The following is a 20,726-nucleotide window of genomic DNA, read 5'->3' on the forward strand; positions in this document are numbered from 1 at the left end:
TTCGTCAGACATGATTTTCCTTTCACAAATCCATGCTGACTTTGTCCGACGATTTCACCGCTTTCCAAATGTGCTGTTATCACATCTTTGATAACTGACTCCAGCAGTTTCCCCACCACCGACGTTAGGCTAACCAGTCTATAATTCCCCGGTTTCTCTCTCCCTCCTTTTTTAAAAAGTGGAGTTACATTAGCCACCCTCCAATCCTCCGGAACTAGTCCAGAATCTAACGAGTTTTGAAAAATTATCACTAATGCACCCACTATTTTTTGGGCTACTTCCTTAAGCACTCTGGGATGCAGACCATCTGGCCCTGGGGATTTATCTGCCTTTAATCCCTTCAATTTACCTAACACCACTTCCCTACTAACATGTATTTCTCTCAGTTCCTCCATCTCACTGGACCCTCTGTCCCCTACTATTTCTGGAAGATTATTTATGTCCTCCTTAGTGAAGACAGAACCAAAGTAATTATTCAATTGGTCTGCCATGTCCTTGCTCCCCATAATCAATTCACCTGTTTCTGTCTGTAGGGGACCTACATTTGTCTTTACCAGTCTTTTCCTTTTTACATATCTATAAAAGCTTTTACAGTCAGTTTTTATGTTCCCTGCCAGTTTTCTCTCATAATCTTTTTTCCCCTTCCTAATTAAGCCCTTTGTCCTCCTCTGCTGAACTCTGAATTTCTCCCAGTCCTCAGGTGAGCCACTTTTTCTGGCTAATTTGTATGCTTCTTCTTTGGAATTGATACTAACCCTAACTTCTCTTGTCAGCCACGGGTGCACTACCTTCCTTGATTTATTCTTTTGCCAAACTGGGATGAACAATTGTTGTAGTTCATCCATACAACCTTTAAATGCTTGCCATTGCATATCCACCGTCAATCCTTTAAGTGTCATTTGCCAGTCTATCTAAGCTAATTCATGTCTTATACCTTCAAAGTTACCCCTCTTTAAGTTCAGAACCTTTATTTCTGAATTAACTATGTCACTCTCCATCTTAATGAAGAATTCCACCATATTATGGTCACTTTTACCCAAGGGGCCTCTCATGACAAGATTGCTAATTAACCCTTCCTCATTGCTCAAAACCCAGTCCAGAATAGCCTGCTCTCTAGTTGGTTCCTCGACATGTTGGTTCAAAAAACCATCCCGCATACATTCCAAGAAATCCTCTTCCTCAGCACCTTTACCAATTTGGTTCACCCAATCTACATGTAGATTGAAGTCACCCATTATAACTGCTGTTCCTTTATTGCACACATTTCTAATTTCCTGTTTAATACCATCCCCAACCTCACTACTACTGTTAAGTGGCCTGTACACAACTCCCACCAGTGTTTTCTGCCCCTTAGTGTTATGCAGCTCTACCCATATGGATTCCACATCTTCCCGGCTTATGTCCTTCCTTTCTATTGCGTTAATCTCATCTTTAACCAGCAACGCCACCCCACCTCCTTTTCTTTCATGTCTATCCCTCCTGAATATTGAATATCCCTGAACGGTGAGCTCCCATCCTTGGTCACTCAGGAGTTAGCAGCAGTTCAATTCTCTATATAATACAGAAGAAAAAGAAATATAATAATAATATCTATTATAGTAAACGTAGACTGAACTGATTAAAAATTGTGCAACAACAGACATAATATATATTAAAAATGTGAGGTATTGTTCACGGGATCACTGTCCATTCAGGAATCGGATGGCAGTGGGGGTAAAATGCGAAAAGAGGATGCCTTTGGTGCTGGAGGTCCATGGAGGTCCTTAAAAATGGACGCTGCCTCTCAGAGACACCGCTCCTTGAAGGTAACCTGGGTAATTTGTAGGCTAGTACCCAAGCTGGAGCGGAAGAAATTTCTCGCCCTCTGCAGCTTCTTTCGTCCTCTGCTGTAGCCCCCTCCCCTGTAGTAGAGAAGGATACAGCCTGTTAGAGTTCTCTCCACAGTATATCTATAGAAGATATTGAGTGTTTTTTTGTTGACGTACCAAATTTCTACAAGCTCCTAATGAAATATGGACGCTGCCTTCCTTCATTGTAGTTACATTGGTATTTTGGGACCAGGTTAGGTCCGCGGAGATCTTGACACCCAGATCACTCTCTCCACTTTGACCCCTCTTTAAGGATTGGTATGCATTCCTTCATCTTACCATTCCCAAAGTCCACAATCAGCTTTTTTTTTGCTTTACTGACGTTGAGTGCCAGGTTGTTGCGGCACCACTCCACATGTTGGCATACCACACTCATGTGCGCCCTTTCGTCTCCATCTGAGATTCTCCCAACAATGGTTGTATCATCAGCAGATTTATAGATGGTATTTGAGCTATGCCCAGCCACTCAGTCATGACGGTAGAGAGAGCAGAGCAGTGGGCTAAGCACACACCTCTGAGCTGCACCATGTTGATCGGCAGCGAGGCGGCGATGTTAAAACCAATCCGCACAGATTGCGGTCTTCTAGTTAGGATCCAATTGCAGAGAGAGGTATAGGAGCCCAGGTTCTGTAACTTCTCAATCAGGATTGTGGGAATGATGTTATTAAATACTGAGCTATAGTCGATGAACAGCATCCTGACAGCTGTTTGTATTGTCCAGGTGGTCTAAGGCCGTGTGAAGAGCCATTGAGATTGCACCTGCTGTTGACCTATTGTGGCGATAGGCAAATTGCAATGGGTCCAGGTCCTTGCTGAGGCAAGTGCTGAGTCGAGTCATGACCAACCTATCAAATCATTTCATCACTGTAGATATGAGTGCTACGGGGCAATAGCCATGAAGGCAGCGCACATTATTCTTCTTTGGCACTGGTATAATTGTTGCCATTTTGAAGCAAGTGGGAACTTCCGCCTGTAGCTGTGAGAAATTAAAATGTCCGTGCATACTTCCACCAGTTGGTTAGCACAAGTTTTCTGCGCCTTATCATGTTCTCCGTCGGCAGCTTCCACCTTTCGGAGGTTCGATTTCTTTAAAGACATCCTAACATCGGCCCCTGACAGACAGATCACAGGGTCACCAAGTCCATCACGGATTGCCACAGCTGTAGTTATATTCTTCCTTTCAATGTGGGCATAGAAGTTTTTGGGTTATATGGTAGTGAAGCATCACTACCATTCATTCAATTGGGTTTCACTTTGTAGGAATTAATTGTTTGCAAACTCTGCCAGAGTTGTCGACATCCAATGTCACCTCCAACATCATAAGAAATTGTCTCTTCGCCCTTGTGATAGCCATTCGCCTCATACTTGGTCCTGTGGTACAGATCTGTGTCGCCAGCCTTTAATGCCACAGATCTAGCCTTCAGCAGACGACGTACCTGATGATTCTTCCACGGCTTTCATTTGGGAATGCAACCTGTCATTGATGGTTTGGGCCCAGTGTTTTAGCTGTCCTGGTTGTTTGGGTTTGAACTAGTCTGGGTGGGAAATAACAAAATAAATGATCTAGGTTGCAAGTCTGGGATGAAAAAAAAACTAAGATAATATCGTTGTGGCCTTGGGCCGAATACAAGTAGAAACTGATGCAGGTCAGTCAGATCAGATTCAGGCAGTGAATTGAAACATAACAGACTGATCTGATAAGGAAAAGAAGAAGAATGGAGAAATGGATGAGTATGGGCAGCGCAAATCTGTGGAGACCAGCCATCGCATAAGTGGATGACTGCATGCAGAAACATGGAGATTACGGCAGGATCCATGATAGGGAGCGCTGTATGCTTCATGAACTGTACCCTATCCATTACATTTTAGAGCATTGGTGCATCCATGACAGGCTGCCATGCAGCTGTTCAATATACTGCATTACGTATTCATAGAAATCTGTCAACATTTTAGATGTGATGAGAAATCTCCGAAAACTGCTAAAACATTGAGGCGCTGCCGTGTTTTCTTCAGAATTGCACTCGTGCTTGGCACAAGACAGTTCCTCCAAACTGATAACATCTAGGTATTTGAAGTCACTAACCCACTCCACTTCTGATTCTCTGATGAGAAATGCCTCAGGGACTTCTGGTTTCCTTCTCCTGAAGGCTGTAATCAATTCCTTAGTCTTGCTGACATTGAGTGAGAACTCTTGCTGGACAGTAACCATCACTCTGGAACGTTCGAACGGAGCGGTTGTACGCCGCCCTACAAAAAGCAATTCTGAATGCGCACATTCACAGGGGTGATCACCAATTCCACCAACGTTTACCAAATTCAGAAATCTGCATTTAACGGGCTGCAACAATTTTAGAGAGTTTCCTCAGCGTCCGTGGTTTCGGCAGGGATCATTTTCTCACTTTCTTCAAGCAGAGCGTTCATGACTGGACGAGTAGCTAGTAGTCATGAGTCAAGCAGCAGCACCGCCACATCCTTTTGGTCAATGTATCCCGCCGATTTTTATTTTATTTATGTAGATATAAAACGGGGAATCACGGACTATTTACTCGGACATCACATCCGTGGGTCATTCTACACACTTGCAGTTTGTAGACATTGGAATTAGAGAACATGTGGTAAATGTCGAAACTGGAACCCAAGTGCGGAGGTAAGACAGACTCCATTGTAGGAGAAACAAACTTGGCAACAAAGCCATCTATTCCATCGTCTAAATCAATAATATACAGCAGGAAAAGAAGTGGTCTGAACACCGACCCCTGCGGAACACCACTAGTCACGGGACAGCCAACCAGAAAAGGATTATTTTATTCCCATTCGTTGCGTGATTGAAGGGCTTCATTTTAGAACTGAGATGCGGGGAAATTACTTTAGTCTGAGGGTGACAAATCTGTGGAATTTGTTGCCACAAGTGGCTGTGGAGGCCAGGTCATTGGGTGCACTTAAGGCTGAGATAGATAGATTCCTGATTAGCCAGGGCATCAAAGCATATGGGGTGAAAGCAGGATTGTGGGGATGACTGGATGAAGTAGATCAGCCCATGATTGAATGCCCTACTTACGCTGCTATATGTTGTAGTCTTATGTTGAAAGGCATAGTCAGAGAAGATGCAGAAAGGATGTTTCCCATGGTGGAAGAGTCTCGGACAAGAGGGCACAGCCTCAGGACAGAGGGGCGTCCTTTTAAAAAGGAGATGCGGAGAAATTTCTTTAGACAAATGGCGGTGAATTTATGGAATTTGCAGCTGTGGAGGCCATGTTCTTGGTTTTATCTGAGGCAGACATTGATAGATTATTTATTGGACATGGCAACAAAGGTTACGGGGGAAGGCCGGGAACTGGGGTTGAGGACGAGATTTTTTAAAAACTGTCAGCCTTGATTGAATGGTCGAGCAGTCTCGGTGGGCCATATGGCCTAATTCTGCTGCTATGTCTTATGGTCTTATGGTGTTATGGTAATAAGATAGAGAAAGAAGTTGTTGATTTGCGATTTTGCCCAGTCCACAGAGTCACTGCTCTCTGGATAAAGAAATTTGTCCTCACCTATATTCTAAAAGGACACCACTCTCTTCTGGGGCTGGTCTTGGACTTTCCCAATATTACAGCCCTTCTCTCCACAACAAATCTAAAAAAGTAATTTCACCATTCGATTGGTTTCAATGAGGTCACAGTCATTCTTTTAAATTCTAATGAATACAGGCCCAGGGCTATCAAATGTTCTTCATGTGACAAGCTATTCAATCCTGGAATCATTTTTGTGAACCTCCTTTCAACCCTCTGCAGTTTCAGCATAGCTTTTCTAAGATGAGGGGCCCAACACTGCTCACAATATTCCCAGTGAGGCTTCACCATTTTTAAAAATAAATAGTCATCATTATATCCTTGGTTCGATATGCTAGTCTCTTGACATGAATGTCTACATTGTATTTGCTTTCTTCACCACAAACTCAACCTGCAAAATAACCGTAGCGAATCCTGCAAAAGGACTCCCAATTCTTTTGCACCTCAGTTTCTTGTATTTTTTCTCCATTTAGAAAATAGTCAACACTTTCATTTCCTTTTTTTTACGAATTGCATTACAGTACACTTCCAAACACTGTATTCCATCTACCATTTATTTGCCCATTCCCCTAATCGGTCAAAGTCCTTCTGTAACATCTCTACTTCCTCGAAACCTCTTCTGTCTTCAGATCACCTGCAAACTTGCAACAAACCATAAATTCTGTCATCCAAATTAATGACATATAACGTAAAAAAGAACCGGACCTAACCCAGACTGCTGGGGACACACCACTAGTCACACGGCCAAGCAGAAGATGCTCCCTTTATTGGCACTCTTTGCACCTTGCCAAACAACTCCTGTTTTATCCATTCTCGATTCATTCCTGTACTACAATGGGCTCGTAGCTGGTTATGCAGCCTTACGTGCGGCATCTTTTTAAAGGTCTTCTGAAAATCGAACTACAGAATATCAACCGATTCACTATTGTCTATTTGTTCTTTCTTCAGAGAATTGCAACTGATCTGTCGGGCAAGATGTTTTGTTGAGAAAACTATGACCTACGACCTATTGTATCATGTGCCACCAAGTATTTTGAGACATCCTTAGTAATAGACTGCAACATCTTCCTAACAACTGAGGTCAGACAAACTAGCCTATAGTTTCCTTTCATCTGCCTCTCTCCCTTCTTGAAGCGTGGAATGGGCATTTGGGATTTTACAAACTTCTGGAACCATTCCAGAATCTAGTGATTCTTGAAAAATCATTATTAATGCCTGTACGATTACTTTAGCCACTTCTTTCAGAACTCTGGGAAGTGCAACACCTGGTCCAGGTGACTACTGTACTTTCAGACCTTTCATTTTCTCAAAACCCTCCTCCCGAGTAATGGTAACTTCATACGCTTCATTACACCTGACACCTGAAACTTCCAACATATTGCTAGTGTTTTCCACTGTGAAAACTGATGCACACTACGTATTGATTTCCATATCCACTCTTAACTCTCTTTTACAGTTTTTGTATCTGAAGAAATAGTTGCTATAGGCTTTAATATTAGTGGATTACTTAGCTCTTGTGAGTGATGGAAGTGAAGGGAACAGTCAAGTCTGTTTCACCTCTAGACAGGCACTGATGTTGAAGACACTCCAAGATTCATTTCTGAAAGTCACCGCCAGATAATTGAAGCATTTCTGGGATTTAAGAGATTGCGTGGTAACAAAGAATTTTGGGATTTGGAAGGACAATCAGCAATTTCCAACTGGTTTTCTGGGCTGCAGTGCAATGGTGATGAAGGGTGTTTTCAGAATCTGTTTCTGGCAGCCGAGCCGAGAACATTACCAGTGTTGAGAATGGCCCAGGAGCAGGAGACAGCTCTTTGTAGAGAAAATTATGTCTGTTTGGATGTTTTAATGCACTAATCAAAGTCTGGGCTGAGGACAAATGGTGAACGTAGTTTTCTAAAAGGATGCTTTAGGTCCTTCTACGCGGAAATAGCACAGAGTCTTTGAGGAATATGAACGAGCAGGAGACAATCATGGAATGAAACAAGGCTATCAGGGGTATGATTAATGTGAATCCCAAGGCATTTCAACTCAGTGACGAGAACACGTAACACACAAAAAGGGAGGGTGTCAGCAGGTCAAGCAGTATCTATGGGGGAAAATGAATAAGGAATGTCTGGGCCGAGACTTTGAATCAGAAACTATCGATACGATCTTCTGTAATTGAAATATTCAATCACAAGCAATCCCCTGCTGAATCTTTTCTGCACTCTCTTCAGTACAAATACATCCATCCGGTTGTATTGTTACTAGAACTACACACGCTGTTCCGACTGACCCAACCAACTTATAAAGTTGTCAGAAGACTTCCCTGCAAGTGTACTCTGTGCTGCAACAAATGATGTCAAAATGTTAACAATTGCCTCCACACATTGCCTACTTGAGCTGCTACATTCACAGACCTTTGCATTTATTAAAAGTTCAAAATTCACTGTGAATTTATTAGCAAAGTACACATCTGTCACCATATACAAGTCTAGGATTAATTTCCCTGTGAACGATCTGGACAATTGGATACAAAAATGACCAGGTGAAAGGAATCAGACAGTTAATAATAGAGAGCTACTCAGATTGTCGGCTTGTGACTAGTGGTATCTATGAATGCTGGATCCACTGTTTGCTATCTGTATTAAAGATATGGGAGATAAAGTTGTTAATGTCATTCTTGCGTTTGCAAATGCTACCAGAATTGCTGGTACATTGGACAATGAAGGGGATTATAAGATCATAAGATATAGGACCAGAATTAGGCCATCTGCCCATCGAGTCTGCTCCAGCATTCAATCATGGCTGATCCTCTTTTTTTGCTTCTCCTCAACCCCAGTTCTCGACCTTCCCTCCGTAACCTTTGATGCCATGTCCAATCAAGAACCTATCACTCTCTACCTTAAATACACCCAACGACCTGTTCTCCACAGCTGCATGTGGGAACAAATTCCACAAATTCACCACCTTTTGGTTAAAGAAATTGCTCCGCATGTCTGTTTTGCCTCAGACTCTCCTACCATGGGAAACTTCCTTTCCACATCTACTCTGTCAAGGCCATTCAAACTTATTATAAATTTACAAGGGGACCGTGGGAAGTGCGCCAAGGAATAGACGCACTTGGAGGGTTGGTCAGAGAGGAGAAAATACTATGTGAGTGTGGTACATGTGGTGTAGTGGGGCACCCTTTACCCCACTACAGGAAATGTACTACCTGAAGCGAGGATTTGTATGATGTGTATTGAAGGAAATGCAGCTGCCCAGATTAAGATAATTTATTTGATGTGAATTAAGGAAAAGTAGTCGCTCAGATGAAGAGAGTATCTCAGAGAAGCGAGAATCATTGACAATCACAGTATTTATTGGCCATATTTGTACTGGATGAGAGGGTGGTTTGGGAGTAAGACTGTGGGGAACTGGTCCTTCTGGTAAACTGATGTCCAGAGCATTGTTATGTCGGTTTTAAAAGATTGGAAGAAAATCCGTATTTTGTAGCTAAATGTAGGTAACACTAAGATTCGAGACATGATTGATTTGCTGCGTAAGGTGACAGCAGTGGAGACGAGGGATATTCGAGTTCGTGTCTACCTTATCCTTTTTAAATTCACAGCTACAGAATCTACAATCTCTGAGCTCCTGGCTCAGTGGGACGAGTATCGACTGTACCAACTAACAAAGTTCTACAGGGACAGACTGAAACAAGCAATTGAAGAAAAGGTTGAAAGACTGGGTTGGATGTTGACAAAGGAGGGACATTTCAGTGCACAAGAAAATGAGGTGAGTATTTCATATATTGTGACATAACTGTTGATATCAAAGGGAATAGTGATAATCGCCTGCACGTTCTAGAATTTACATCTGACTCTGGAAGTTGTATCTCTGGCTTGTCTCCAGCAGATCTGGTTTTAGCTGTAAAAGCCTGTTAAGGTGGGGAGCACAGGGAACTACAGGTTCAGCATACCCTTCTCCTCTTGCACCTGCTGTATTTATCGCTGTGGTATAAGAGTAGGGGCTGCGCATCTGGACTGTTGAGCAGGCATTCAGTCTAAAGTTAACTTCACATATTATCAGGACCATCGGTCAAATTCAGCTGAGCTCATTAACCCAGGATAAATAAAAAACTGGGCTTCATTGCACATACTGAGGGTCGGAAAGCAGCTAGCCACACATGTTCTCACCTCCATCTGAATTCCCCAAAAATGGGTGGCTGACCTTTCATTGAGTTATAGAAAAGTGATGACTGAAACAGGCCCTTTGTCCCATCTAGTCATTGTCTAACCATTTAAACTGCCTACTCCCAACGGCCATAACCTTCTGTACCCCTACCATTCATGTATCTACCCAAAATTCTGGTAACAGTTGAAATTGAACATGCTTGCAACACGCACCGGTAGTACGATCCACTCCCTCGACCCCCTGAGTGGTTCCCCTCACGTTCCCCTTAAAGTTTTCACTTCTCACCCTTAATCGATTACCGTGTGTTGTAGCAAAGCCCGACCTCAGCGGAAAAAGCCTGCTTGCAATCTTCTGATCTGTGCACCTCATAATTTCACATACCTCTATCAAATATCCATGCAACAAATAAAATCTTAACCAATTCAATCTTTCCTTATAACTCAGGTCCTCCAGTCCCGTCAACAACTTGGTTAAATTTTCTCAGTACACATTCAACCTAATATACAGCTTTCCTCTACGTCGGTGACCATGAATGCACACAAGATTCTGAATTCAGTCTCACCAATATCTTATACAGGTTCAATCTAACACTTCTTCTCCTGTATTCCGTATTTTCATTTCTGAAGTCTAATGTGACAAAAGCAGTCTTTAAAATCCTATCATAATCTGCCGCCCCTTTCGCTGAATTATGAAAATGTGTTTCTGGATACCTTTGGTCTGCTACATTCCTTCATTTTCCAACCATTCACTGTGCAAGATCTGCTCTGTGTGAATCTACCATGATGCAACACTTGGCATGTGTCTGCATTGAATTGCATCTGCTATTTTTCAGCCCATTTTCCAGCCGGTCAAGCTGCAAGCCACGATAGCTTTCCACGCTGTTCACTGCACTTCCAGTTCTGGTATCATTTAAATTTGCTGATCCAATTAACCATATTGTCATCCAGATCATTGATATAAATGATAAAGACCGAAAGGCCCAGCACCGATCCCTGCGGCACTCCAATAGTTACAGGCCTACAGTCAGAGACTCAATTATCTACTACACCTCTTTGGCTTCTTCCAGGAAGGCAATGCCTATTCCAATTGACTACCTCCTCCTGAATGCTGAGTAACTGAACTTATTGTGTCATAACCAAGGATCAGCATACCGTAGATTCGGCCATTGCGTTTGTGGAAATGCAGGTGTCATTTCATTATTATTTCATTGTGATGGCATTTAACTCCATTCTTTTCGTCGTAGTGCTTGTCGAGACCTGAGCAAAGCACAGCAATGTTTCGATGCCTGCTTGCATTCGGCCTTGTTTCAGTAGTTGGTCTGTCTAGTAAACTGACTCTGCAGATTAGCTGTATTCATTTTGTGTTCAATTGTTAAATTTCTTCCGGGTTGTTGGCTTCGATTTCCATTTGAGAGATTTACTTAACAGCCCTGTTTGGCCTAGCGTTTATTGTTTTCCTTCCCCTATTGACCAGTTTTATTCAGTCTCCCCCTTCCTCTCCCCCTCCCTCCCTCTCCCCCTCTCCCCCTCTCCCCCCCACCGCTCCTGGGTCATATCTGAAGATACTGACAGCAAGTTGCAATACACAGAGATGGACCCAGCAGAGAGAGAAAAGCACTGACCTTGCCCCTGAGGTTGCTTGAACAGGTAGGGGACAAGCTAGGAGCAATTGAATCTGTTCTGAGTGAAGTTACAGAAGCAATAAGGGTGATAATCTCGTGCCGACAAGTGAGACTCACATGGAGGAACAGTTATCATCCACTGCAGCAACTGTTCAACAGCTCACCGCAGACAATCAGTCAGTTGCCTGCGATTTCCGGACTCACGGACGACGTCCACGAGCTCACTGCAGACAGCCAGTGTCATCTGGCAGCCATTAGGGTTCTCGTCAATTCCGCACCTCAGTCTGCGTCAGTCTCACTCTCAGCATCTCGCAGGTCTTCTTTTTGTGCTGCCCCTACAATGTCTGGTCCTAATATTCCCGCTGTCGGACCTGAAATGACTCATGCATTCAGAACCTGACAGACACCCGCGTCAGAACAGGAACCGTGTTCCTCCACCAGGAAGATCTCGATGGTTGTAAGTATTTTATTACCCAGTGTCAGCTGACATTCAAGCCCGGTTTGATAGTTTTGTTGATATGCGCGAAAGCTTGCGTGTATGGGTCAAACTCCCAGATGGACATCAACTCAGCCTGTTCTCCATATTACGGTAGCAAGGATACCCAGCAGTCCAGTAGTTCCAATGTTTCATTGCTGCAGAGTGAAGGATAGTTTTGCAGCACTGGCTAAGGAGGCTACCCACTGACTCCTGGACCTGTGCCAAGGCAAAGGGGCGGTGAGAGCCTGTGCAGTTAAATTCTGCATTCTTCCAGTCAAGACAGGTTATAATGAGTGATCGCACATCATTGTTTGCCAGCGTGGACAGAACACAGGGGTTCTGAATGGATGTGTAGGACAGTCTAGATGACCTGACTAACCTGGCTATTTGAGTTGATGATGGGTAACTGAGTGGCGCAAGGAAAGTATATTTCAAGCTTCCTACGCTCTCTCTGATCACCATCTTTCACCGCACTCCCTGCTCCTCCCACTCCTTCATCACCCAGCACCCAGTCAACGAAGAAGCCTATGCATGTATGGCGGATGCGCTTGTGTCAGGAAGATCAAAACCAGCGCAGGGGAACAGGTTCCTGCCCCTAATGTGGCTGTACAGGACATCCCAACCGTCCAGTAAAAGAGGACACCCGTCAGCAGGGAGGGAAGTCCTGACGAGTCATTTAAGTATTTCATAAACTTTCTCTAATTATGTAATACTAGCTGCTGCCTTATCGTGGGGGTCTTGAACCCATGACCCCAAGGAGTTTATTGACTGCTGCAGCTGTGAGTCTCATAGACATCTCCATACCTCAAGAGCAACAGCAAAGGAATGGACAGTCAACATCTGCGCTTCAGCCACACATTCTATCGAACCCCACAAACTTGTGCTCAAAGGCGTCCATCGTGAAGAAGTCTCTTTCTATCTGGTTGATTTGCCTGAACAGTCACTGCACTTCGTCTCCACTGGTAATCCTAGCATAAACTACAAATCAATTGGTCTCTGAAAGCACTCCAAGAGTGGGGACTGGCATCCCTGTCTACCAGTCAGCTCAAGCTTCGTTCCATGAATCCTCTCCTGTGTCCGCTAAAGATGTGGACCTGTCTGGAAATAAATATGCGTAACTTCCTGAGTTCTTCAATAAAAAAAGACGGCTACTTCCGTACCCCCACACCGGCCATCCGACTATGCTATAGACCTGCTACCTGGTACTAGCCCTTTCCAGGGCTGATGTTTTCACACTTTCGTCCTGAAATGGTGGCTACAGAGAAATATGTCTGGGAGGCATTGGCTATGGGCTTTATGCATCCGTCAACCTCGCCGGCAGAATCAATCTTCATTGGGAGCAGGAAAGATGACAAGTTCCGTCCCTTCATTGATTATCGGCCCCTGAATAACAACACTGTGAAGAACCGCTACCTTCTTCCACTGCTGACCTCTGCGTTTGAACATCTCCAGGGAGCAACAATGTTGTCCAAAACTGATCTGTGCAATGCTTACAATCTAGTTCACATGAAAGAAGGAGAAGAGTTGAAAACAGCTGTCAGCACCTCTAATGGCCACTATGAGTATCTGGCGATGCATTTTTGTGTGGCCAACACATCCGCTGTATCCCGGGCCTGAATTAACGATACTTAGGGACATGTTGAAACAGCTTGTGTTCGTGTATTTGGCTGTCATCCTTATCTTCTGCCCCTTTCATTGGGAACACATCTTCTCGCACTTTCAGTAGGTGCACATAGAGCTCCTTGGAAATAGCCTGTACGCCAAGCACGAAACGTGTGAGTTTCATAAAGACCAGGAGTCATTTTTTGGGCTATATGCTTACCGCATCCACTGTTCAAATGGACCAGAATAAAGATCAGACAATTATCCAGAGTTCCAAGATCATCTACAATCAAACAAGTGCAGCACTTCATGCGTGTTGCAAACTTTTATCGCCGCTTCTTCTGGAATTTCGGCTCTATCGCATCTTCCATAAATGCACTCACCAGGCACGTCACAGTCATTCATAGCCAGTGTTGGCATTAGAATTGTCCTCTCTCAGTGCTCTTCTGCGGATAGTCGGCTCTGCCATTGTGTATTTCTTTTTCCTCACTTGACCCTGGCTCAGAGAAACTCTGATGTTGAAACCGGGAACTTCTGGCTGTCAGGGAGTAATGGCAACACTGCCTGGAGGGGCACAACATCCTTTCTTGGTCTGCACAGATAGCAAGGATCTCTCTTAAATTTAGGGTGCAAAGAGACTCATTTATCTTCAAGGTCGCTGGAGTCTTTCCTTCGCACAGTTCAATTCCATCCTCACCTATCCTCTCGGCTGCAAGAATACTGAGGCCGACGCTCTCTCCCGGCAGTTCCATGGATCTGAGGGCAATTTCGATACAGAGCCCAAGCTTCCTCGCTCATGTATTGCTCCAACGGTGATCTGAAGGATAGAGGCGGAGATGAGGGCCGCCCAACAGTCGGACATAGGCATGGGTGTCTGAACTTCCTTACGGCTGTTCGTCCCTGATGCGGAGCGCCTAACATGTTTAAAGGAGGACACACAAGTCGTCTGGCTGGAGATCCAGCAATGCACTGGACCCAGGAGTTCATAAAGAGACAATTGCAGTGGCCATCTACGTCCAAGGACAGGCAGTATTGTTGTCATCCCCTAGCAGACGAGAGACGCAAGTTAGCAACGAGTTACGTGGGACTGTTTGAATTGGTAAAGGCAGGCAGCAATGTTTTGTATAGATCGCATCTACCAGCATCACTGAAGATTCACCGTGTATTCCATGTCTCCCAGCTTAAGCCGTTTGCTACCTCTTCCACAGGCGCAGTCACACAACTTCTCCCTTCTTGTCGGTTGGTAGATGGTTCTCTGATCTATGCTGTACGTCAGCTCCTGGTACCTCGCCCGGTACGTGGTAAAGTTCAGTAGATTGTGGACTGGGAAGGGTATGGTCCAGAAGAACGTACTTGGATCCCGGCGAAAAACATCCTGGACAAGTCGCTTATCCAGGACTTCCAGCACACACAGGTCTGCTGCACCTCAGGAGCCTAGGGAAGTGGTTCCTGTTACAATCACGGATTCGGCAGCTGAGCAAATACAGCAATTGTGCTGATGAATATGCATATGTCAGCTAAGTATTATTTCACTGTGACAGTATTTAACTATTATTTTTCTGGAAGCACAGTACGGTTCGCTGCCTGCTTGCATTCAGTCTTGCATGAGAAATCGGGCAGTCGAGTCAACTGTCTATGAAGACGACCGGTTTTCATTGTTTCCTTTTTTATATGTATTTAGCTATTCCTTTTGGCTGCGGTGTTGGCTTCTTTTTCCATTTGAGAGTAATTGTTAACGGCCTGTTTGATGTAACGTTTATTGTTTTCCTTTTCTTCTAACTTTGTTAACATTAAAGCTTGTGAACTATTGACCCGCTTCAATGTCTGTCTCTTCGTATATGGGCGATATCCAAATGAAGTGATATCTGGTCCGAATGTGCGCCTAGGTCCAGGTGGACCACATCCACTTCTGAGCAATCATCAACATTTCCTGGTAACGTCCTCGAAAAACTCTATAAGACACGATCTACCATGCAGGAATCTGACAACTCATGACACCAGAAATCACCAGGTTGCCCTAAAAGGGCAGATAAAGGACAAACCGGAAAAAAAAAAGAAAACTGTTGACTTGCTGAATATCTACCTAAAGATAGACATGAACATGGTATTTCAGGCCACTGTCCATGGACTTCACAAGCACTGAAGGTCATATCCAAGATCTGAACTGTCCAGCCATTTGTGGTATTGGAATATTAAATGATTTACACCCACGACTGATTCTGTTCTCGTTGGGACTCAGTGGATCTGTCTATAATAGACAGGTGTTATCCAAAGCCCGCTGTTCAGTAAAGAGGAGTCGTCTGTAAATATGAAGTTCATCTATAAATTCATCATCTGAATTCTTCAAATTTAGTAGTATGGAAATTACATCTTTAAATCCCTTTCACAACTGCTACTCCTCAGACCTAGTTGTAGTGAAACTGGGATAATTTTCCAATGCAGTGGAACCTCAGGAACTTATGCTGATTCGTTCCATGATTATTGTCCATTATTCCTATTATGCAACATCTTTCCATTTCTCTTTTGATAACCTGTCTTGGAGATCAATCATTCTAACACCAGAATATCACAGCAGTTTTTTGTTCTCAGAACAGTTTCTAAGACCCATTCATTTTTAGTTGCATTATCAATGACCTTCAATCCATCCTAAGATAATATAGTTGAATATGTTTAATTTAGAATTCCCCACTGATCAGTAAGCCCATTGCTGCATTGAGGAAGTGACACAATTTCAGAGCATTAGTGAACAGGCAGTAAAAATCCGAATCCCGAGACAGTCGCCTGGACATTGTGTTGTTTTCACACGTCAATCATAAGACCAGAAGGCATAGAATCATAAATAGGCCATTCGGCCTATCCTCCATTCCATCATTGCTGATTTATTATCTCTCTCATCCCCTGATCCTGCTTTCTCCCGGTAAACGTTGCCAACCTACTAACCTCCACCTTAAATGTACACAATTACTCGATGCCCACAGCTGTCTGAGCAAATAAATGCTACAGATTCTCTACCTCCAGCTAGGGACGTTCCTCCTCATCCATTCTAAATGACCCTCGCTGGCTGTGTCTTCCGGTTCGAGACTCCCCATGACAATAAACGTCCCCATTTTAGTCAACGTTCTCTCCACACCTATTCTATCTGCAACTTTCAACATTCCGTCGGTTTCAATGACATTCACCCTTGTCCTTCTAAACTCTACCGAGTACAGGTGCAGAGTCACCCGCCGCTCCTCATATATTAACCCTTTTATTCCACGGATCATTCTCCTGATTCTCCTCTAGACGTTCTCCAATAGCATCATATCTTTTCACAGATAAGGCTACCAACACTGATCACAATATGAAAGTGACATTCGACCAGTGCCAAAGTATTACAACAGTGGTCTTATATTATAACCCTCCCAAAATAATTGCTAACTTTGTATTTACCGTTCTCAACACCGACTCAATCTGTAGGGTCCCCTGAACTAGGTCTTCCAAGACCCTCTGCAACTCTGAATTCAGAAATTTCTCCCAGATTTGAAAATAGTCTACGTCGTCATTACTTCTACAGAATTGCATGCCCATATACCGTCCTCTAGCTGGCACTGATTTGTCCATTTTTTCAATCTGTCCTTTTGCTTTTATGAACTCCCAACATTCTCAAATGGTTCCTGATCCTGTATTTACCTTCACATTGTCCGCAAACTAGGCCATAAAGCCATCATTCTGTGGACAAAGTCATTGACGTACAATATGAGAAGGAGTGAACCCAGAGCCTACCCCTGCAGAACACAGCTAATCAATGGCATCCAAGAAGAAAAGGCCCTCTTTATTCTCTTCATTCAGCCAAATGTTTAACTGGAAATAAACATGGACTCTCTACCCATGCTGGTATCTTTCCTGTTACACGATTGGTTTTTAATCTTTTTAAGCAGCCTCATGTGCGGTACGTATACGAAGGTCCCATGAAAATCCAGGTAAACAATTTACACCGACTCTCCCATGTTGATCCTGCTTTCTATTCCCTCAAATATTTCCAAAAGATTTGTCAGTCAAGGTTCCCCCTAATAGATTTTGGCCTATTTTGGCATATGTCTCCAAATACCCCGAATCCTTATCGCCAGTAATTGACTGCTAGCATTTTCCTGATCATTGATTAGGTTAATTGCCCATTGTTTCCTTTGTTCTGTCTCCTTCCTTTCTTAAGGTGTGAAGTGACATTTAAAATTTCCAGCCTTCGAGAACGATTCCAAAATCTAGTGATTCTTGAACGATCATTACGACTACCTCCACAATGGTTCTTCATCTACCCCTTTCACAGCCAATATGGTGTCGTCCAGCTGGAACACGTGATACGTCAATCTTTAGTACCTTCTGCTTCCCAAAGACCTTCTGCTTAATAATTGAGAATACATTACTTCTGTGCCCCCCCCCCCCCCCAACATTCACAAATTTCTGGTACATTTCTAATGTCTTCTACAATGAAAACTGATGTAAAATACATGCCGCACTAATATCTTCTGCCAATTCCTTGTCCCCCAAGACTACGACACCATCTACATTTTCCAGCAGTCCGGTATCTACTATACCCTCGGTTTCACTCTTTACATATCTGAAGAACATTTTGAAAAACACCTTTATATTATGAGCAAGCTTACCTTCATATTTCATGTTTTCTCTCGTTGTGACTTTTTTGTTGCCTTCAGTTGATTTATAAAAGCTTCAACGTCCTCCAGCTTTCCACTGCTTTTGCTATATTCGATACCCTTTCCTTTGGTTTTTGCTGGCTTACTCGCCAGCCAGGAGTCCTGGGCTCAGCTGACTCTGGCTGACAGTACCTGATCTGGGCCCTTACCCAGGGTTACAGATCCCACTGCCTTGTGGGAACCTTCGGGAGAAGAGAAGGCTAAGGAGTTAACCCTACACAAATCCGGAGTGGAGCCCCTAAGGTGGTTGGATGACGTATCACGTCACCTCTCGACAGCTCCTGCAGCCAAGCTGATGCCAAATGTACTGCTTCGTATTCCTTTGGACCAGATTCACGAAGCAGAGGGGGATCTTGATGTCTTGGTAGCCCACGATCTCCATATTCATCGCCTAGGTCTTCGCCCGGACTGTTGCTCAAGAACCGGCTTATTCAGCCGCAGCCGACGCTGTTCCACACCCAACCGGGCGCATCCATTGCCTACTTAGACTGACGAGGCCATTATTATTATACTCGCCAGCTATGGATGTTCTTCCTCCCTTTCGAACAAATCTTCATCTTTGGGATGATCTATCCTAAGACTGCAGAAGTGCTCCAAGAAACTAATTTTCCAAAGCTACCTGCAGATTGAAATCCACCATGACTATTTTAACATTGATCTTTTCACATGCATTTTCTATCTCCCGTTGTAATTTGTAATCCACGTCCTTGCTACAGCTTGGAGACCTGTATATAATTTCCATCCTGGTCATTTTACCTTTGTACTTTCTACCTACCCGCAAGGTTTCAAAATCGTCTGATTCGATGTCACCTCTTTCTAAGTTTTTATTCCCAGCAGAGTCAACCTAAACTCACCACCTATCTGCCTAACATTTCGATATAATATGTATCCTTGGTTGTAAGCACACAGCTATCATCTCCTTTCCGCCATGATTCAGTGATGGTCGCCATCGATTTTCCAACCCTTTTGCTCTCCCCTGCCTTGCGTTCTTGTTGTCACATGTTGTTGCTGTAATGTTGCACGTTGAAAGAGCGAGGAAATTAATCACGTTGCACCTACTGCAGAATGTCAGTAAAGCCCCATTCTTACACCGTATTGATTTAGACTTTCCTTCAGTCAATGACAGAATCCACAGATTTACTATCTGAGATGGCTACCCAGTGACTGCACCTGCTCCAAAGCTTCCGGGACAATGAACATGTCCTTTCCTCCACATGCTCCATCTTTTCTGTCTGCTACAATAAATTCATTGCTTCTCTTTTATAGAAAGTCACTGAACTGACAGAGAAGGGAAACCGTCCAGAGAGTTCCACACTCTTCCTCAGTTTGGTGATGGGGAAAGGCTCGCAGACCCGGAGGATGATGTGGGAATCCTTTGTGCAAATGAGGACTGAGTTACCTGAGTTGGACAAAATACTGAAGGAACTACAGGAGCTCGGTATGTTAAAGCCACACACTGGACACAGTCACATTGAAATACACAGTTTTAAGCATGTTAGGTTTCTTTTCATGAAAGCTTTTGATTTAAACAGGCCCTGATCCACAGGACTACACGAGCGTCGCCCGAGGGTTATCTGAGTTACCCACTCGACTGAAAGGTGAGTGATGGAATGCACAGTTCAATCCACATCTCAAGTGTTAGACTGTGACTTAGTAGAACCTGAGAATCAAAATCAATCAGAATCAGATTTAATATCACTAGAATATGTCGTGAAACGTGTTAACATAGCGGCAGCAGTACAATGCAATGCATGGTAATAAAGAAATAATGAGTTACAGTAAATAGCACCACAGTTAAATATATAACTGAATAATTAAATTAAAGATAATGCAACAACAGAAATCTTATAGAAAAGTGAGGTAGTGTGCATGGGTTCAATGTTCATTTAGGAATCGGATGGCTTAGGGGAAGAAGCTGTTTCTGAATCGTTGAGTGTATGCTCCAGGCTTCTGTACCCCTGACGGTAACAATGAGGAAATGGCATGTGCTGAGTAATTGCGGTCTTTCATAATGATCGCCGACTTTCTGAGGCATCGTTCCTTGAAAATATTTGGATAGTACGGCAGCTGGCATGCATGGTGAAGCTGACTGATTATACATCTCTTTATATCTGTAGTTCAACAAAAACAAACTCCTGGAACCCTCTTTTTTATATTTTTGATCATATCCTTCCGGTTCACGTGTATATCTAGGAGCACCTTCAACACGACTATCATAGTTGCCTGAGTAACCATCCAGGCAGTACATTCTATGAACAAAACAAGCTAACAAACAAATACATAAATCAATAAATTCCTGCATGTTCTTTCAATGGACCCATCTCACCTAAACCAAATGCCCTCTGGTATTAGACACATCACTCCTGGAGAAAAAGTAATGGCTCTCTACTCTAACTTTCTCTCTCTCTCAATCTGATACACCTCTATCAGATCTCTCAAAATATCCACAGTAAACAAACCCAGTTTGTTAAACATCTCCTTGTTGCATATGCAGTCGAATCCAGGCAACATACTGGTGAACATTTCCTTCACCCTCTCCAGTTTTCCGACAGTTTGAGATTAAAAGTGAAATCAATACTCCATGTGCAGCCTACGGGCATACGACCTATGAGCAGAATTAGGCCATCCGACTGATCAAATTTGCTCCACAAATCCTTTCAATCCTATTGTTATTCCTTCTCGCAGTAAACCTTGACACTCTTATAGATCATGACCCAATAAATGTCTGCTTTAAATATACCCAGTCAC

The 20,726-nt window shown here is 43.5% G+C and overlaps 1 protein-coding gene across 2 annotated transcripts in view; it reads left to right on the top strand.

Moving 5' to 3' along the window:
- The window catches only part of LOC140206938 (NACHT, LRR and PYD domains-containing protein 3-like), a 91,608-nt gene that overhangs the window by 53,309 nt on the left and 17,573 nt on the right, over positions 1-20,726 (top strand). For both annotated transcript variants that reach the window (XM_072275235.1, XM_072275233.1), the window contains exons 4-6: positions 9,024-9,190; positions 19,245-19,416; positions 19,511-19,576. In XM_072275235.1, coding sequence (XP_072131336.1) covers positions 9,024-9,190; positions 19,245-19,416; positions 19,511-19,576 — 405 coding nt within the window. The remainder of the gene's footprint in view (positions 1-9,023; positions 9,191-19,244; positions 19,417-19,510; positions 19,577-20,726) is intronic.

Source organism: Mobula birostris, chromosome 13 (assembly GCF_030028105.1).
Source record: "Mobula birostris isolate sMobBir1 chromosome 13, sMobBir1.hap1, whole genome shotgun sequence".
In the NCBI taxonomy this organism is placed as follows: Eukaryota; Metazoa; Chordata; class Chondrichthyes; order Myliobatiformes; family Myliobatidae; genus Mobula; species Mobula birostris.